The 20,095-nt window shown below is 41.4% G+C and overlaps 1 protein-coding gene across 4 annotated transcripts; it reads left to right on the top strand.

The window, feature by feature from the left end:
- The first annotated feature begins 12 nt into the window (after positions 1-12).
- Positions 13-19,876, top strand: ANGEL2 (angel homolog 2). Of its 4 annotated transcripts, none has more exons than XM_021547554.3 (9): positions 13-291; positions 5,860-6,296; positions 8,507-8,760; positions 9,978-10,047; positions 11,733-12,154; positions 13,105-13,231; positions 13,901-13,961; positions 15,779-15,942; positions 19,008-19,876. In XM_021547554.3, the coding sequence occupies exons 2-9, from the start codon at positions 5,867-5,869 to the stop codon at positions 19,160-19,162; spliced, it is 1,683 nt and encodes a 560-aa protein (XP_021403229.2). In that variant the 5' UTR covers positions 13-291; positions 5,860-5,866; the 3' UTR covers positions 19,163-19,876. The 4 variants fall into 4 exon arrangements, with proteins under 4 accessions (XP_021403229.2, XP_021403231.2, XP_021403227.2 ...); XM_021547556.3 differs by lacking the exon at positions 13-291 and adding an exon at positions 2,887-2,902; XM_021547552.3 differs by lacking the exon at positions 13-291 and adding an exon at positions 4,263-4,340.
- The last annotated feature ends 219 nt before the right edge of the window (positions 19,877-20,095 follow it).

Consider the following 20,095-nt stretch of genomic DNA (forward strand, 5'->3'; position numbering starts at 1 on the left):
CCGCGGGATGCTCGGGTCCCCGGCGCGCCGCCTTTCCCCGGGGCTGAGCCCGCGGTGTCACGGCCTGCCCCGTTCCAGGTGCCCCGCAAGGGCAGCGCCGTGGGGATTTCCACTTGGCGGCACCGACGGCCGAGCCCCTCGCTCACACGGGCCTCTACAAATCCGCAATGAGCCCCTGGTACGCCGCTCCCAGCGTCTGCCGTGGGCTATTTTAGGCTATGCTGCCCTAAATCCATAGGCCTGTAACGCAGAAATGACTCACGGATTTTAAAGAGGAACGCTACCAGAAAGGCAAGTTTGATGGTTATCGAGTCACCAGGTCTCGTGTGTTGTGGCTCCTCCAGGTTCTCCAAGCTGCACCCGGACTTCTCCCTGCGGATGGGCTCTCGTGGGTGCACAGGTCGGTGTTAGGAAACCTTCCAGGGCTTGAGGGGCATTGCTTCAGTCCTCAGGAGCATAACTTTGTGCCGCAGGACCTTGTCCTTTTGTAAGATTACCTTCAATTTCATTTCTGTAGTGCTGAAACGTAAATTTTAAGGAATTTAGAGATTTTAGAGGAGCTAAGATTTTAGTTAGAGATAAGCCTTACTAGAGTTATTTAAAATAAATGAGTGGGCCTTGATGAAGTTAAGAGTTAGTAGTTAACTAATAACTAATAACATTGTGCTTGTCAGCACAATGTTTAGTTAGCTGGGTTTATAATGAAGAATATAGAAACCGACAAATAGCTTTTAGGAACATAAGACAATTTGTAGGCCTCCTTCTGTTCTGAAACCAATTGAAGACAAGGAATAGGAGTTCTACCAAGAGTTCATTTGTCATATTTGCATTGAAAAAGTAGAAAAGTCAGAACGAGGAAGATTTCATTTACTTCCTCATTTTGGGACCCCTCCCCATGAAAGGGACCACTGACCCATTTCAAGGAACAAACTATGCATGCTTAATAGCTTTTGAAATTATTAGCATATTAAGCAAGGAATGGGATGTACCAAAATTATGAATATGTATTTGTATTTTGGGTATTCAATGCTTGTATGGATAAAAGGACTCTGTAATCACTTGGAAGCCATGGTGCGTATTTGGGAGCTATCCCGCACGCTGCCCGGCGTCGAATAAACATACACTTTCTAACTTTAAACTGTTAGAGAGTTTCTGTCCATCACAGTTGGATATCGGTACTAGATCAGTATCCATTTTTTTTAAATAAATCAGTGCAGTCTGTACCAATGCAGATCTCACACCTCATATTATATAAACTGTTTCTTTTTTTTTGTAATCACTGTGCTTTCATTCATTTAATTGCAGATGTTAAAAAACGGCTTTTCCTTACCAGGTTATTAATATGTCTGCTCTCATGCAGGTTCTTGACATAAAGTATTTAACAATACTTAACCATGTGTCTTTGTGAAAGATAAGAGTCTCTTGTACTGAAGTTCATAGTAAGCACATGCCTCTCCTTTGAGGAACATTTTCTTAAGGAAGAGTGAAGAAAGAGGACATTGGTTGTTAGCAGCTCACTTGTCACTCTCCCTTGTCCTCTGAGAGGAGAAGAACATGTCTTTTACATCTTGTGCTGATATGTAGAACTTCATGGAAATTCTATAAGTTATCAAAAGTTTGCAAATTCAAGTATCTGGGGGAGAGAGTCAGTGAGTAACTAAAGGGGCAAACACATCAGGCTTAGGAAATGCATGGAGCTGAAAACAGTAAGAGGCAGGGAGAGTGTTCATTTGAAGTTTGCCCAGCCCCTGCATATTTCTAGGCATCTGCTGCTAACAACGTTTAGAAAGCAGGCTACTGAGCTCAGTGGACCATTGATCTGAGCCACCGTGGCTGTTCTTATGTGCAGTATAATCAATCAAAGCATGCTCAGTGAGTCAGTAGCCTCCATTCACTAGGGAGTTTCAAAAAGCACAAATGACTCATAAAATAATTTGGCTTCTACTTACAAATCAGAACTTGGAAATACCTAAATCTGCAGAATATCTTTTTTACATGGTATAGCTTACTAAGACTTTTCTAGGTCAAGGCAAGAAAATCTAGCAATACTGAGATACGGAACAATTTGCATCATTTTAATAGGTTAATATTTTTCTTCTGTTCTGTCTATTACACAATTTCCATGCTTTTCAGCACATCTTCATTCTCATTAAAACCCAAAGCTTCCATGATTTATTTTTTTCCAGCATCACTACTGAGATTACTACTATGTAAAAACTATTGAAGTGGCAGATCAATTTGGGTGTCCCTGTGCAGGTCAAAATACAGAAAATAACTGCATGTTATGTGTAGATTCTGCTTCTAAAAATAACAGCAGTCGTTGCTATAGCTATGGCTTACTGTCTTTAGTCCTAGAAATACATCTAAAAGATAAGAATACAAAAATTCAGAAAAGAACAAACCACCAAAACAAGATGGTCTTGAAAGTGCAGTTGGGAGATCCTGTACTACACATGTGTTATGGGGTTAGTAGTTGCATTCCCATATGGTGAAGAAACTAACAGAAAATGGATGGGTATTTTTACCTTTCACCAGTTGTGTGAAGTTGTGTGCAAGAAATGGAAAACCCAAAGTGGATCTGATATGTTGCCTAACTAGTGTGCTCATCACCGCATTATTTCAATTCCAGTCTTCCCTACCATTCCTGGGAAAACTTCAAATGTTCTTTAAAGTCACTTTATGACAGATAGAAAAGGAATGCAGAGAAACAGTATTTTACTTGATTACAGTTCCTGCACAGCATCTGCACTATTCAGCACTCTAATTTTTCATATGCATTGTGCTACGTTTCCTTACAGTAAACAGGGCCAGCATTTCCTCTGTCCTCAGAAGACCTCAAGAAAGGATTCTAAGTGCTTATTCAAGCAACATTGGCAGAGGCAAAGGATTGTTGCTGCAGCTGGTAAGCAGCAGTGTGTCTGTCAGCAAAGGCTGCAGGGCAGGCAGGTCTGCTACCCATCTCTCGGGCCAGCTCTCCTCAGTAGAGCACTTTCAGCTGCATTTTAAAACCTTGTAATGTTGAAATACTTGCTTGGGTGAGCAGAGTTTTTTGGGTTTTTTTCTGCAAATACTAAGCATGTTGCTACTGCCCTTGTAATATACTATGGCACCTTGAAATATGGCAGCTCTTTCTCGGCCCCTTTGACCCTGCAGGAACACACGGTGATCCCAGGGAGAAAACCACTTATGGAAACTATCACAGAATACGCTGAGTTCGAAGGGATCCACAAGGATCATCAAAGTCCAACCCCTGGCCCTGCACAGGACATCCTCGAGGGTCACACCATGTGCCTGAGAGCATTGTCCAAATGCCTCTTGAACTCTGCCAGGCTTGGTGCTGGGACTGCTTTCCTGGGGAGCCTTTTCCATTGTCGACCACCCTCTAGGTGAATGAGCTCTGCACAAACTCAGCATTACCTCTGTTATAAACGAAAATTTGTCCAGCCAAATTAAAATGAAAAAATAAAATATTTATTTTGCAATCAAATTCTATCTAGCCAGCCACAAGGAAAGAACAGTGCCGAACCCGGGGTTGGCCCTGGGTGTGCAACAAGAAGTCAGCCTCAGCAGATATTTTCCTCCATGCCCACACCTCCATCCTGGCACAAGCGGTTTTTATAGGGAAAATTCCGCCTGAAGACAAGATTTTGGCAGTTAGTCTTTTCTTCCATTCAGAGTCCATAGGTTAATAAGATTTTCTTTTTTGGTGATGAAGAACAATTCAGTGTCCGGAGTTGTTGAATCCCTATGAAGTTTACAGGAACACTGCATTCACAGGTATCTGCCCGAGGATTTCCATGACATCCATCTCGGGTCATTCACGCGATGATCAGCGCCTGGGGTCCCCGTATCTCTCCAGCCATGGCCCATCTCCTGGCCGAGCCACGTCCTTTTACTTGTAAATCGGGTTCTAATACACACCAGGTCTCGCCTGCAAGGGTCGGGAGGCCTCCTAATACAAACGTGTATACTCCAACAAATATTCAATATCACACATATCATGCTAGAAATAGCGCGAATTCTATCTACTACACATAACACCCCACGTGAACGCTTCAGCATCCCCATCGGGCTGCCCACACGCGGGTCTTGCCGCGCTGCGCAGCGGGGAGCGCGGGCTGAGGCCGCGATGGCGGCCGGGCCGCGGCGCCGCCTGCCCGCACTAAACATGGCGGGCCGGGACTACAAGTCCCAGGAGCGAGCGGGAGGGCGCGGCGCGGCCGCAGCCCGTGCGCACGGCGGGGCGGCGGCGGGGCGGCCGGAGCGCGGCGGCCGGAGCTGGCGCTGCCCCGGGCTGACCCCTGCGCGGGGCCGGGAGCGGCGCCCGGGCCCGCCGGGAGGTAACCGCGGCCGGGGGCGCTGCGGGTGAATGCCGCCATTAGGCCGGGCAGGGCCGCGGCGGACAGAGCGCAGCGCGGCGGGGATGGGGCTTGGCGGGGCCGGGGTCGAGGCGGGAGCGGTTTCTCAGTGCTTTTCTGTAAAGCATGTGGCTCAGGGTTTTTTTTGTAAAGGAGTGATGCCTCTTTTTGTTCGCTGTAACGCTGGGGGTGTTTTGTTTTTGTGCCTGCCTGACTACATCTGGTGCGCTGTGGCGGAAAGGGGTTATTTCAGGACAAGCGGGGTTTGCTGAAAGTTGTATAAGAGATTAGAGGGTGTCCAAAGGAGGGCAGTGAAGATGGTGAATGGAATATGTGTGAGGAGCGGCCGAGGTCATTTCCAGCCTGGAGGAGACTGAGGGAGACCTCATGACATTCAGCAACTTCCTTATGAAGGGAAGAAAGGGGCAGACACTGATCTCTGCTCCGTGGTGCCCAGCGACAGGAGCCGAGGGATGCCCTGAAGCTGTGTCAGGGCAGATTTAGGCTGGATATTGGAAAAGCGTTCCTCACGGCTGGAACAGGCTCCCCAGGGAGCAGCACCAAGCAGCCTGACAGTTCAGGGAGCCTTTGGACAATGCTCTCAGGGTGTCCTGTGCAGGGCCAGGAGTTAGACTCGGCGATCCTTGTGGGTCCCTCCCGACTCAGCATGCTCTGTGATTCGGTGATTCTGTATTTCGGCTTATTTGCTCAGCTGAATGGCACCTGGGAGGTTCTCACTTCAGCGCAACTTCAGGCATACCAAGCTTTGATATCTTTTACTTATAAGTTCGAAATATACCTTAATTAAACAATGAGGAAGCTGAGATATTATTGTCACTCAGCCTTCCATCCTGTGATTTTGTTGAGAGACAGATTTCTTTCTTCTAAAGAAGAAAAAAACCCACCTTTTTTCACGGCTTTAGTTGCTGAGCTGTGGTTTGCTCTCCTGGAAAAGAAGTAAGAATACAGATTTAGTCTTAAGTTGGTGCTAGTAATGCCTTGAGACTTAGTACCTTTATTTCCCTGTTGTGTTGGCACTGGGATCTGAGCCAAATCAATGGCTTTCCAAACAAAGTTCTGACGGCTTGCAGGAAAGTGGTTCTCATTCCTTACAAATAGCCTTATGATAATGCAGCATGCAAAAATGACCTTTTGTAAAGTTCAATTGTCTGAGCATTTGAAAGATCTAATACTTGAATTCAACAAGGCAGAAAATAAATTTTAAATTATTACTGAGGCAGATAGGGTTTGGACACTAAATGGCACTTGTAAATCTGAGGGGGGGAAAAGGATGCAAGATCACTTTGTAAAGTCTCGTTTTGAATATCATCTAGATAAATGTTTAAATACCTTGTGTATAAGTGTTTGAATATCTTGTATGCATTAACTTGTAGAGAGAGAGTATCTTCTGTAAGTCTTGACCAGGATGACTTTGCTTCCACAGCTTCCTACAGGCAGATGTAGTTGTGTGCTAGTAATGAAACTTGTGCTTTTTTGGTAGACACTCCATGCTGCCCCGCCATGTGCAGAGGTTGGGCAGAGACTGGATCACCCACTGGAATGGCTCCCAGATACTTGCCTTGAACAGCCCAGTTTCCAGCTGTATGAGATGGGCCGGACATTATCCTCCCTGGGCCTCATTTCCACTCCCCATTTCAGCTGATTTTTCAGCAAACTGGAGAGCCCCTCCATTTTTTGGACCTTGGAGACAATTTCAGAACTCTAATTGGCATCTTGATAACTACACACAAAGTTGTTGCTTTCATCTACCCAACCCCAGTATGAAATCCGAGAGAGAAGAACCATTGACAAAGAAGAGAAGACTCAGTGGCCAAGATGATACTTCGACTCCTGAACAACAAACAGACTTGTCTAATCAGAAAGAAGTATCTTGTCTTTCTGTAGCACAGAATGAAGAAAAACATGGCAGCAGGAAAGGTAAAAGATGCTCTTTGCTCATTTGCTGTGTTTTTTTGTAATGCTAAATACACCAAATGAGTTAGAGATATGAGCAGTAATGCCTGCTCCTTTTGAGTTGCTGTTTTTCTTGGCACCCCTCTCAGGAAAACATGTCTTTAAAATGATGCAGTTTTGTAATGCTGTTTAGTCTGTAAACTTGTATTTTGTGCTGTCAAACAGTCTAGCAGAACTAGGTTCATTGCACTTGGCAGTAGAACACAGTCAGTTGTGTGAGGGACTGCCCAACCTGGGGAGTCCTGAGCTTGGTTCAGACAACACTCTCATGTCTCTGTCACCAAGTCATGTCTGTTGACTTGGAAGCTCAGAAAAGCAAAAAGGTTTGGCTGACTTGCTTTAGGGCTGAGCTGGACTGGCAGTTGTATAGCTTCATTCCTTGTGCTCTACCTGAGCTCATAAACTCTACTGGACCTGAACTGGTTTATTTCCAGACCAGTTGAGTTACCTGTGACCTAGAAAACTGAGAATGAGTGCACTGAGTTTTAATGGTGCATACTTCCAGTGTGATTGTGTGATTTTGTTCTTACAGCTGTATTCTGCCACTGGCATGTTAGCAAGTTTTGTGTCAGATCTTGTCTGACAGAGCAAGCAGCACGTGTGCTTTTCCAGATAAGTACAGGAAGAAGTGCAGCTGTCTGCTGGGCTTAGTAACAAACTTCTGTGAAACTTCAAAGTGTCTGTGTTAGCTTGTTACAGATATAATCTTGTACATAGCATCCAAATATTTTACTGAATATTGTGTATATTTACAGTTTTGTCTAGTGTGAGACAAGTAGAGGAACACAGTCAAAATTGTTGCCCTCTTACATAAATCCCTTCCTTAGCAAAATAAACTGGAAATTTTATTATGACTAAAAGGGGCAATAGATGCTATCAGCATCCCAAAGGGATGTTTGGACACAAATACCCATAAGGCTTAGAAACATCATATTCATCTTCAGGAGCCAAAGGAGGGGACTTTGCTTCATGCCTTAATTAGTGAGTCCTCTCTTAACCCTAGTTGACTTTTATCAGATAGCTTTATCTGAGAGTGTGGTTGGCACTGTGGTCCTTTCCAGTCACCCTTTGTGAGGTGATGTTAAGTTAAAGATATCTGCTGAGGAGCAATGTAGCTTTTCTCCCACCACAGAAATAGAACTTAAAGCCTTGCTGTATTCATTGCCAACACTGTAAAGTCCTGAATAATCTAAGCACAGCAATGAAAATTACTACTCAAATAGGACAGATGGTGACAGCTATAGCTGCAGTCTGCCACTGGTTGTTAGCACAGATAAGTGGACCTCAGCTTGCTCTCAGATGAGGTCAAATATAAAGGGTGAAAAGCATCTCGGTGAGTTTTTAAGTGGATAAATAAATTTCTAAAAAAGTAATTGAATGCTTAATGATGGGTAATATGTTATCATAAATTTGCCTATTTACTAATAGTAAGTACTAATAGTAGTACTATTTACTAATAATAAGTATGAAATGAAAAATGGCAGAAAGGTGAAGGAAACATTTTCAGAAGGTCTTGGTATTTCTGAGACTTAATAATGTCTCGATTTCTCAACTCAGTGAGGAAAAATTTGGTTTATTATTTGTTTTGAGACTCCTGTAGCAGACCTCGTTGCAGCTTCTGGCTGAGTTTTACAGACTGTACATGCAGTAGAGGTGATTGATATATTCCTAACCCTTTGTTAGTCATGGATAGAGAGATCTACAAGGTGCCCATCTGCTGCCCTAAGGAGTGCATCCCAGACTGGCATACACCATCTCTGCTGAGGAAGCAGTGGCACAAGGCAGTGTAAAACTCCCACAACAGACTGGAGTTGGCTCACCAGTTTGGCAGCCCTTCTGCAGGAGCAGAGGGTGTAGTCTGATTGCAACATTCTCCTTAAAACATGTCAGCTTCCCAGTTTCAAAGGCATTGAAATCCAGGGCATATAATGGTTTTGTGCTGTTTGTCTTGAGGTTGGGGTTTTTTGTTTGTTTGATTATTTTTCTTTTTTTACTGATGCTTATATAAAATTGATCTTAAACAGAGGATCTGAATCACTGCTAATTGAATAAACTCTTAGAATTGTTTAAGAGATTTGAAAGACACATAGTTCTCAGTAGAATGATTTCCAAGAGCAGTAAGAAGTCATATGGTCTATAACATAACTTTTTTCTGCTTCATGTGCTTTTAACAGGAACCATCAAAAGACACTGGGAATATTTCTGTCAGCAGAGTAAAACTATGAAAATTGCTAAAAATAAAGGATCTGACCAAAGCAACACAGGAAGTGAGGCAACATTTGATTTTACAGTCATGTCCTACAATATTCTCTCACAGAATTTGTTAGAAGACAACTCTCACCTGTACAAACACTGCAGGCAGCGATTGCTATTCTGGACATACAGATTTCCCAACATCCTACAAGAAATCAAAGAGCTGGATGCAGATGTGAGTAGAAAATGAGCATGTGGATATTTCTGAGAACTGATATACTGAAGTAGCAATTTCTGCTAGTCTATACTGGGGTCTGAAAAAATACCTCTGTGGTTTTGGTTGGTTGTAGAGCTTATTGTTTGCTTTTGAGGACACATAAATTATTGTGAGTCTTAACCAGGAAGTCAAGTCAGTAAAATTTTGCTTCAGTCATTCAGACCAACAAAAGTTCAGTGATAGAATCCATCCTGTTTGTGTCAGAAAGCAGTACTGAAAAAGTAGTTGTAATAGGGAAGCCACAGACAAACAGCCTTGTACTATTTGAAAAATGCAGTTATATTAGTATGTAGCCAGGAATCTGGAAATTGAAGTCCTCTTCAAGCTCCTCCTTTCTTCCTAATAAACCTATACATCCTGTATACATATATCTTTAACAATGAGATACCTTGGATAGCTTTTTGAGAGGAGCAGCTGCTCTCAGACCCTGGTAGATGTAGGTGTCCTTTCCACAGAGAAAATTCTTGCTAAAGGACATAGATTTTTTAACTATTTCATTGGTTGGAACTGTAACCTGTAGTGAACCAGAGATTACAGAATGTTGCTTGAGATTCGGGTCTCCCTTGACACTTTGAATGAGCTAATTTCAGCTGGGCAAGTGGAATGTGTTGCTGCAGTTCAGCAAGCAGGGGTAACTTGTTCCCCTTTGGGAGCTCAGTCTTTTATCCCAGTGGTGGCTGTAGATCTGTGTTACTGCAGCCTGCTGGGGGATGGCTTAGAGATGCTCACAGCTAGAGTTGGACTTGGTGATCCTTGTGGGTCCATTCCAACTCAAGTTACTCTGTGAGTCTGTGAACTCTCTTAAATTAATATTTTGAGTTTTATCTTTGGTTCAGGTTCTTATAGTATGGAAGCCTGTTTTCCACCCTGTAGCATACCATTTGCCTTTTCATCCCTTCTCCCTCGGCCTTTCCCTGAGCTGCTAAGAATGTAGGAGCAAGTTACTATTTTGATTAAATTGAATCTCACATCTGAAATTGTCTGTCTGAAAAAGGAGGAATTGGGGCCTTCTTCATAATCTTAGGGAGCATTTTCTATAGAAGAGTGACTTCTTTTGCCAAAAAGTTTCTGAGTTTGCTTTTTTTAATACCTGTACAGACTGGTCAACAGAGATATGCTGTAGTAATATTTTGATGTGCTTACTAATATATTTTAATTGTAAACCTTTGCCTTAGGTGCTCTGCTTACAGGAAGTCCAAGAAGACCACTATAGAACAGAGATCAAATCAAGTTTGGAATCCCTGGGTATGATGAAACTCTTAGGACCAATACATTGTCTTCTCTCCTTTGGGAACTCAGCAGTAGTTTCCTCAAGAAAAACCTCTCATTATAGAATCAACTCTTTTGCTGTCACATGCAACAATGTTGTGTATCCTCTTTCATAAATTCATCAAGTGTTCTCTTGAAATTACCTTCATCTTTTTTACCAGTATTCCTGTTGGGTAGCTCTTCAAGGGCATGTTTTTTCTGTCTTGAAGCCTTCCAAATATCAGCACTAAGTGTTATCCATGGTCAGTATATATTCATTAGGTTTTTATACAAGTACTATCAGTCAGTCTGAATAGACTGTCTTGTCACTATCCCTCCTGTGATTTTATGGAAGGAATGTGTTGCTAAGGGTTGATTCCATGGTGGTTTAAACTGATCTAAACCTTTTGTGCCCTGCACCACCTTCCAGTTCCAGGGCCCCACTTCCATCCTGGCACTGCTTCTTGTCTAATGCCAGGAGGACATGGTAAAGGAGCAGCACTGGACTGATATTTTTTTTTTCTTTTTTGATTAATTGAAGTAGTCTAGCTCCAAGAATTTAGTGTTTGCAAAGAAAAGAGTAATGGCAGTACTGATTGAAATCCACTTGAACCGTGAAACAGCACTGTGAGGCCAGGCTTGTGGGGGCAAGTGAGCTTGTAGCTACTGTACAGGAGGATCTGGAGCTTGCTTTAGCTCTTCCTTTCCCCATCCCTGGCTCCCAGGTGTGTGTACTGCCCCTTGTCCTGGGCTAGTTCTGGCACTCACTAGTGAAAGCCACCAGTCCAGCAGAATACTATCCAGACTAATTTTATTTTTTGGATTAATTTTCTGTTGGATTAGTTAGCAGTATGTGCCACAACAAGTGGAGTGGGAAATGGGAATGGGAATCCCCTGTTCCAGCACTGGTGTGAGCTGAGATCAACTCACCCTACTTCACTAAGGCTGTACTTCATGAAGTCATATGGTCTGGGCAGGACAGAGAACATTAAAAATGCAAAAACTAGATACTGTTTTAAGATCTTCTTTTTTTCCTTACATAAATAAGGTCTTGTTTAAATCACCTCTACATAAAATGAAGAAATTGGCAAATCACTATTTCTAGATGGACTTGTTTGAACTCCAGTGTTGTCATTTGATAAGTGTCTCTGTTTCCTTGGTGAAAGCTTGCCACTTGCTGCTCACAGGATAATTGCATAATTATGTAAATACATTTGAGACCTTTGTTCCATGAATAATTTTAGACATTGACTAATGACTTAGCACGATTAAGGCTTTTGATTGGTAATGCTTCGCTGGTATTCTTGTAGCATCCAGAAAAAACTTTAATGCACAAGGCTACTTTTATCTGCCTTGTGGGGGTTTCTTTGTTGTTTTGGTTTGGGTATTTTTCCAGATGAGGAGATAAGAACATGACTGGTATCTTAGAGTATGTGATGTTTACACATTGCATAAGATATTGGACCACGTTTCCTGTCCTGCCTTGGCTCAGCTCAGATTAGGGCAGAAAGAAAAGTGAACACAAGTTTATGTGAACATCACACAGACTTTGGTACTTGAGACTGGGGGTTGACTGTGATGTGAGTAAATCAGCATGAGATCTTTCTGATTTTTTTGTTTGTTTGTTTTAAAATCTCTATTTATACTAGAGTATTTTATGTTCTTAATTGCCTTTCTTGCAGGGTATCACTGTGAGTATAAAATGAGGACAGGCAGAAAACCTGATGGCTGTGCCATTTGCTTCAAAACTTCCAAATTTAGCCTGATTTCCTCAAACCCAGTGGAATTTTTTCGCCGTGATATCCCACTCTTGGACAGGGACAACATTGGACTGGTGTTGCTGCTGCAGCCCAGATTTCACTGTAAAGCCAATGCTGCCATCTGTATTGCCAATACACACCTGCTGTACAACCCAAGGAGAGGGGACATCAAACTGACCCAGCTTGCAATCCTCCTGGCAGAGATTGCCAGTGTGGCCCCTCAGAAGGATGGCTCTTTCTGCCCAGTTATCATCTGTGGGGACTTCAATTCTGTTCCTGGCTCGCCATTGTACAGATTTATAAAGGAAGGAAAGTTAAATTATGAAGGACTTGCCATAGGGAAGGTAGGCTGTGCTTCTCACTTCTCACCAAAAAAATGGTTAACGCTGATTAAAGAGAAGTATTTGAGCTGTGGTGTGATTGTTCTCGTTGAAGTGCCTCTCTTGGTGCCCTGTCAGCAGCCTGCAAAGCAAAAGTTACTGAATTTAAATAAGCTTGGCTATATTATCTGTGCATTAGGGGATATTGTGTCTTCTCCCAGCATTCTGAAAGGAAAGACTCAACAACAATCATTCCTGAAATTTAGTGAATACACAGAACAATTGTATCACTGTGTTTGGATAATTTTATCACTGTGTTTAAGTGCCCAGTCTTTAAGTAGGATAAAATAACTACTTAATCAAAAACCTACTGTGTACTCTGTGGGAAGATGACTTACTGTAGATAAACTTGGTGGCTACAGTAATTGCAAAAGCAAAGCTGCAATTAAATAACTCTTTAATGTTAAAAGATGTCTTGTTGTGAGCTGTTGTATGCAGCTATTGGATGTGTCACATGCTAGGTAATAAGGGTGACTGAACTACATAAAATGAGGAAACATGACCAAAAAAATAGTCTTGCTGGGTGTTCTTTGCTAGTGGGGACTTGATTCAAGCCCCATTTGACTTGACTTGCTCCCAGAAGGATCAGCATCCTGCAGCTGAAGTGTGTGCTGGGTAGCTTTGGATGCTGAGCCAGTGCTGTCACATTGCTAAACATGTCCTTGGAAGTGTCTCAGTGTCACAGGAACCATCTGGAAAAACTGGGCACCAGCAAAGAACTTGCTATGGATAAACAGAGTGGATGTATGAAAGGGTGTTATTTTTACAGGGATTTGACTCATTATAAAAGAGTTATTCCAAAGGGGATGGGCCTTCTTCTTTAAACTTCACAAAAACATTCACTTATTTCAGGTCTGTTTGGCGGGTTTTTTTTGGGTTTTTTTAATCAGATTTCTGTCTGATGTCTTTCTCAGGTCTCTGGACAAGAACAGTTTCCACGGGGACAAAGAATATTATCTATTCCAATTTGGCCAAAAAAATTAGGTATTTCACAAAACTGTGTATATGAAATAAAACAGCAACAAAAGGAAGAAAATGCAGGTCAGTTTTTGAATGAATGAATTTTTGTGAACCTTTGAAAGTAGCATTCAGCTAGTACTGAAAACCATACATTCTGTTTCAGTGGGGGAAAAACAGTGAGTCTTGAGCTTACAAAATTTCCTTGTTGGACTCATTAGAGTTTAAAGTTTATTCACATACACTTTGCAAATTTGAATCTGTATAAGATAATAGTTAGAAATTTCTCTTCAGGAATTGGTGTGTAATGTTTAAACTCCTGTGTCTGCATCCTGAAAGCCAGCTGTGCTGTGACTGGGAGAGGGAGATGAAGGAGTGCAGCACATGGACATAGTGTGGACCTGCATTCTGCCTCAGTGTTTATGAATTATAGTGCTGGCATTTCATGGGACAGTTGGGAAAAGCAAGTGATTCCTTGCTGAGTATGGCCACACCTTTCATCCACTATTTTTTCCTTTGACAGAAAAAACAATTTTAAATGAATGGGATATAATATAAAAGAGTCTTTAGAGGGGATGTTACTAATGGAACAGAAGAATTTAATCCAGCTTGGTGAATTGTATCTTGCCTGCTGCAAAAAAATAAGTGTAAAGATACTTTTTTTTTTTTACTGTAGCTTTTCTGTAGCTCTTCAGCATTGGTCTTACTTATATCCTATTTTAAATATATATTGAATTTCTTCTTATTTTGCAGAAGAAAAATTGAAAGCGGCAAAGTCAGACAATGCTCAGGAGATTGTAATAGCATCTGAAAAGTATGTATTGGGGAAAAATATGGAAGCCTTTGGCTGGCTACTTGGGGGTTGGTTTTGGTTTATTTATACCTGATTCCAGCTGTGGATACCTGATGATTACCCAACCCTCATCTGCCCTTTTGGCAAAAACATCATTGTTCATTTAAACATGAAAAGGCTGATGAGACAGAAAAAGACTACAACTGGCAATGATGGAATGTGTGTTCTTCAGGAATTTGCAGATATTTTTTCAGAATGCAGGGCTGAGGTGTCAGTGCTGTTTAGAGGGTACTTTCTGTCTGCTCATTAAAACAACGCTTCTGGCATTTTTTTGTCACTTCTTGACATAAACAGAACATCATCCTCTGTAGGGACATTGCAAGAAACACATGAGCTTCAGGCCAGTTGCAGAAGCCATGTTTTTAAAAGTGGGAAAAGAAAAAAATATGCCAGTGTTGTCCAGCTGCTGAAGTATTGGCACTTCTTTCTTTTTATTGTTTTTGATACACTGGTTTATGGATGTATAAAATCTTTTAATACAGTGTGAAACCAAGAGGAAGGAGGGAAAGGAACTGGAAAGGTCACAAAATCTTCCTTTTCATGAGTTGTGTGGGAGTATTTAAGTTCTTTGAGTCTGAAAAATGTGGAGTATTATGGCTTTGGTAATACAACTTCCACTCAGAAGGAGGAAGCCATGGCTAGAATGCTGAGGAGGAAAATGTAACTGCTTTTTGAAAGCAAGAATATATTTGCATTTACCAAACTGGTAAAGGCATATAAAGTAAGGCATAGAAGAAGGAAATTGCCCTAAATGTATGTATGGGATGGTAGGCTCCAAGTCAGCTATTTCTTACCAGAAATGAGATCTTGGTATCACTGCAGATAATCATATTAGAACTCTTGGTGATTTTTGGTGATGAAAAAGATGTCATGGCATTTCTGACAGAAGAAGTAGATAACAAACAAGAGGCCCTGTGCAACAGCTTAAATCCATAGCATGCTGAATGCTTCTTTCTTAAAAGGGATGTCATGTAACAAAAGCAGAAATCACTGCTTGTCTGTGTTATAACAACTGGCATGTTTGTCTCTGCTCTGAATCAGGCAAAGTAACATGCTGATTTTTTTTTAATTGCTTGGGTCTCAACCAGAACACATTGCAGCCTAGGTTTAAAATGCAGGATGAGGCAGGTACAGCTGAGGGTTGGATGATTTGTAGAGATGATGGAAGCAAATGTCTAAAATAGGAGTTCTTTTGTTGAAAGGTGCAGTTTTGCAGTTTGTTTTCAAGATTGAAAAGATGGGTGAGACAAGATGGGCTGAACTGAAAAGGAACAGACAAATGATGGGGAGACAGAAAATGGGAGCCTGAGTGGAAGACATTAGCATAGCCTAACGTGGAAGCCTGGGGAAGAAAAACATTGGAAAATCTGAATTTCTCTTTATGCTGAAGGGTCTGGTTATATGACTTTGTGTTTTGTTGCTTTCATATGAGCTGTTTTCATGGACATTCCTGCCTGCATGTCAGGGAGAGATTGCCGAGTGAGGACAAGTGAAAGCTTTCAACTCCATATACATTCTGTAAACAATCTATTAAGTAGAGTGTCAGCTAAGCCAGTTCTGATCAGCACTTTTACTTGAAAATGCTGCCTGCATTTTGCCTTTAAAGTTTTAGACCTCTCGCACAAAAGACTATGGGATGGTTTGCAGGAGAGAAACACTAGTTTGCATATCCAGATAATTAATTTGGTTTGTAACCAGGACGTATTTGGTATTTCTTGATTGCTTATCCCTTCTTGGTAATGGGAAGAAAATAAAATTCTTTTCTTTGATGTCTCTAGATTATCTTCGAAATTGCGGCACCATTTTAAATTGTCTTCAGTCTATTCTCATTACTTCCCTGAAACTGGGATCCCAGAAGTGACAACTTGTCATTCCCGAAGTGCTGTCACCGTGGATTATATTTTCTATTCTGCAGCAAATGATGCTACTGCTGACCAGCCAGGTAAAGAAACCACCTTTTAATTCTCATAAATGCTAAACAATATTTGTTTGCTGTTGTAAGTAAGAGAAGTGTAGTGATGATTTTATCCATGTGAAGTTCCTTAGAGGTTCATGGTAGTGCTTTGAATGTCAGCTGTTACCTGAGAAACATGGCTGCCCTTGTCAGCTCACCACAGCTGGACTTGTAGTGCCACACAGGGCCACCCTTTTCATCTGACTGAATTCTGTGGTTCCTGTCTCAGCATGGGTGCAAGCTGGAGGTACAGGAAAGCAGCAGTGGAAGTAGCACTTGAGAAGTTCTGCTGTCAGTAATGCAGGCCAGACCTACAGCAAGGCAGTATTCCCAATCATCTGATAATACAATGAACAGCGATTTGTGATGGGCAATAAAACTGATAAACGAACCGTTTCCTGGCAATTTACTTCTCAGTTTGTCTTGCGGTGATTTCTGCCAAGTAACAGACTCCTGGCCTTCGCTCTGAGCAAGGTGATGGCACAGGCTCGCTCAGCTGTCACTCTGTCACTCTCCGGTTTGCAGTTGCAGCTAAAAGTCACCAGATGGTGCAACAAAGTCGCGGTACCTCTGCAGGAATTTCGTGACGGCTATCAGCGTTTCCCCATGCTTTACTGCTGTGTGGGTGCTTCTGAGCAGTTTGCTTTCCATGCCATCAACAAACATCAGTGCAGTGCTAGCACATTAATGGCTCTGCAGAACTTAAGCAAAGAAACCAGGATTCCATTCCTGCTCCCATTGTACAATGCAACTGATTTTTATAAATTAATATTGTTTTCAGTATGTGGAATGAAAACACCACCTTCATCTCTTGTCACTTGAGACTAGAGTGTCAAAATTCATTGAGTCAATTCACAGAAGTCTCATTTGTCATAACATGCACTGTAAATGCTACCTTAATGTAAAATGGCAAATACAAAAGCTTTGACTGAAAAAACGCAATATGGGGAGTATTTAAATTACTTCTGAATGCCATGTGATTTAATAGAGTGCCGTGTGATTGCAGAGTGCATCCCTGCACAAAATTTAATCGTAATTCACCTGCTTATATATTTTTTGCACCATCATTATATATTTTTGTATCATCAGCACCATCATTCCTCCAGCAGATACAGCACTTTTTTCTTTTTGCACTTGTTTTTCAAATAGATTTTTCCCACATCAGAGCACAGAGTGGAACCAAACTTGAATTTTCCAACTACTTTAAACCAGTATAGTTTTTATTCATGAGCTCTTAGAAATTAAGCCGTGGCTTGGGTTTTCAGTTTTCTAATGACCTGAGCTTCTGTATTTAAAGTTGCCAAAGTCTGTACAAGTGAATTTTAAATGTGGTCAGTGATAGATTTTTTCCATTTAAAGTGTTTTATTTTAAAATATTAATGCTTTATTTTGTCATGTTTATCCAAATATTTGGTTTGGTATTCAGGATTTCCTGTAACCAGGACTCAGTATCTACCTGAGTCCTGCAGAGCAGAGTTTTGCTGAGTGTTCTGAGTGGCATTAACCACTGCATGTAGACCAAGCTCTCTGTGGCAACAAACTGCTCCTTTGTAGATGTGCAGGTGCTGTCCCAAATGATAAATTTGGTTCAAGACCTGTTGGATACGTGCTCTAGAGCTGCCAGGAGATCTTTGCATTAAAAAAGCTTTTCTTTAGACCAACAAACAGCTTCTGCATTGTTGAAGGGCTGGAAAGCTGGCAGATGAAGCTGTTGAACTCTCTGAGGAGTCCTTTAAAGTATTTCTTGGGAAGCCACTACCAGGGTCAGCCAGGAAGTTCTGAATCTGATGAGAACTTTCACACAGAAAGGATTTCTGTCAGCAGTTACAGCTGCAGTTTGTGCTGCTCCTGAAAGCACTCAGCTTGCCCAGTATCATCTCTGCACTCTGAAAGCAATAGGTAGGGTTGCTGAGTAGTTGTCTAACTTGAATACATAGCTCAGGAAATCTAAATTGTACACATCATGGAAGGATTTCAGTGGAATTTCTCCACCTGAGCTGAAAAAGCTGATTGTTCTTTGATGATGGGCAAATCATGACTGAAAAATCTAGCAGCCTTTAGTAGCAGGGTTACAGTAATTGTGGAAAAGGGAACAAAACTGAGTATCTACCTGGCCTTGTGCAAGGCATTTGACATGGTCCTGCCCAACAGCTGGAGAGATGGATTTGGTGGCTGCACCACTCCATGAACTGGCTGGAAACAAACAGTTGCCATCAATGTCTCAATGTCCAGGTGGAGACAAGTGGCATTCCTCAGGGATCAGTATTGGGACCAACGCTGCCCTGTCCCTGCAGTGTCCAAGGTCAGGCTGGATGGATCTCTGAGCAACCTGGTCTAGTGGAAGGTATTCCTTGCCCATGGCAAGAGGGTTGGAACTTGATGGTGCCTAGGATCCCTTCCAACCCAAACTATTCTGTGTAATTGTGTAGTAATTGCAAGACTTGAGTTGTCTTCACCCTTGCATGAGTAGTGTGGTGTTTCATCTGGGGAAGGAGCTGGGAGTGAGTTTCTTAGGTGGTTATAGGAATAGGTAGCAGGAGATAATGGAGATCCCCTTCTTATGATGAACAGTTGGAAAGGGCATAGAAAGCTAGAATACCTTCATCCTTACAAGCAAAGTGTCTGTATGACCTGCCTGCTGGGGAACTGTGTGCTTGGGGATACAGAAATAAAATGTTATGTGAACCAGTAACTCTAAAAAGATACTTAACTTTGCAAGTGTCTGTTGCTGTTTTCTAAAGTAATGGACTGGATTCTATGAGGCTTTTTCAGGAGAGTTGCAGTGAACAAATAAATGCATTTTCCTTTTTATTTCTATGTACTCCTCCACAAAATAGTATCCTTCTGAATACTTTGAGCTCTACTCATGAAACTCTATTTTGAGAGTCATAAAGAATTTCTGAACTGTCTTATAGGTGATTTTGCATGGATGGAACAGTAACAATTTTGGATTATTGATGCCATACTGTTTTCCTCCTTCTGCATCTGTAGGAATGTGAAGTATTTAGCCCACACTGATGAACATTTCCTTTTGGTTTGTTTTTTTCTAACAGGAGCAGAGGATTCTTTTTGTGGAGGTCTGAAACTTCTTGGCAGGCTAGCACTTCTAACAGAGAAAGATCTTTGGACTGTTAATGGTCTTCCCAATGAAAATAACTCTTCTGACCACCTGCCACTGCTAGCAGAGTTCAGGCTTATTGAGCGGTGATATCCAAAGGACTTGTGGTGTAGGTAAAGTTCCCTTTACCTTTCCTCTCATGGGATGATTATTATTATTTTTTTAAAAGGTTAATTCAAGCACTGCTGGTCCAGTTTAAATAAGCTTTCCTGCATGCTGACTTATTAGTGCTGTGTAAAGTAGACTTTCTAAAGGGACTTCCTTTTTTTTAAAAAAAAAAAAAGTTTAATTTACTTTATGAAGTCTTTTAGGGAGAAAAAGGATTTTACATTAGCTTCCTCTCTGATAAAGGAAAACATCTGTGCCAGACTCCAAATGGCATTATTTTTCATGAATATGTTGTAAATTATTTTTATTGTAAATCACAGTAAAAAGGACTATTCTGAGAACTGTGTGTTTCTTTAAGCAAAGGGGAATGTGTTTGTGTGCCTGCAGCATTTTATAGTAAGTTGAAAATAATGTTTTACTACAAAGGTGCTTTGTGGACACTTCCATCTTAACACTTCTGCAAAGGAATTTACTCATATTGAACTTGCAAAGGAAGAAAGGCATATAGGCAAATACTTACGCTTTAAGAATCTGCTGCTTAAAATTCAAAGGGCTTAAATATAGGTAGCATTCACTGAAGTATTTTTAAAATATTTGAAATAAAGCTAAGCTTAATGAGCACACCACATCACAGGAAATTTAACTGATCTATACAGGAACAAAAAATTAGCCCTTGACATCTTGAGGTTTCATACATATTGAACAACTGATGACAGGGTGGGTTTTTTTTCCATTTAGTTATTAAAAAGACCAGGTTCCATCTTGAAATGACAGATCCTGAGGTTATTAAATTATCATGGTTTTATATTTACTCTTGCTATGCATTCATAAACATTCAATATAAAATACAATTTATAAAGTACTTAAAAAAAACACCAGACTACCTGAATAGGAAATGTAGAGGGGCTGAAAATA

This window comes from Lonchura striata, chromosome 3 (assembly GCF_046129695.1).
Source record: "Lonchura striata isolate bLonStr1 chromosome 3, bLonStr1.mat, whole genome shotgun sequence".
NCBI lineage: Eukaryota > Metazoa > Chordata > Aves > Passeriformes > Estrildidae > Lonchura > Lonchura striata.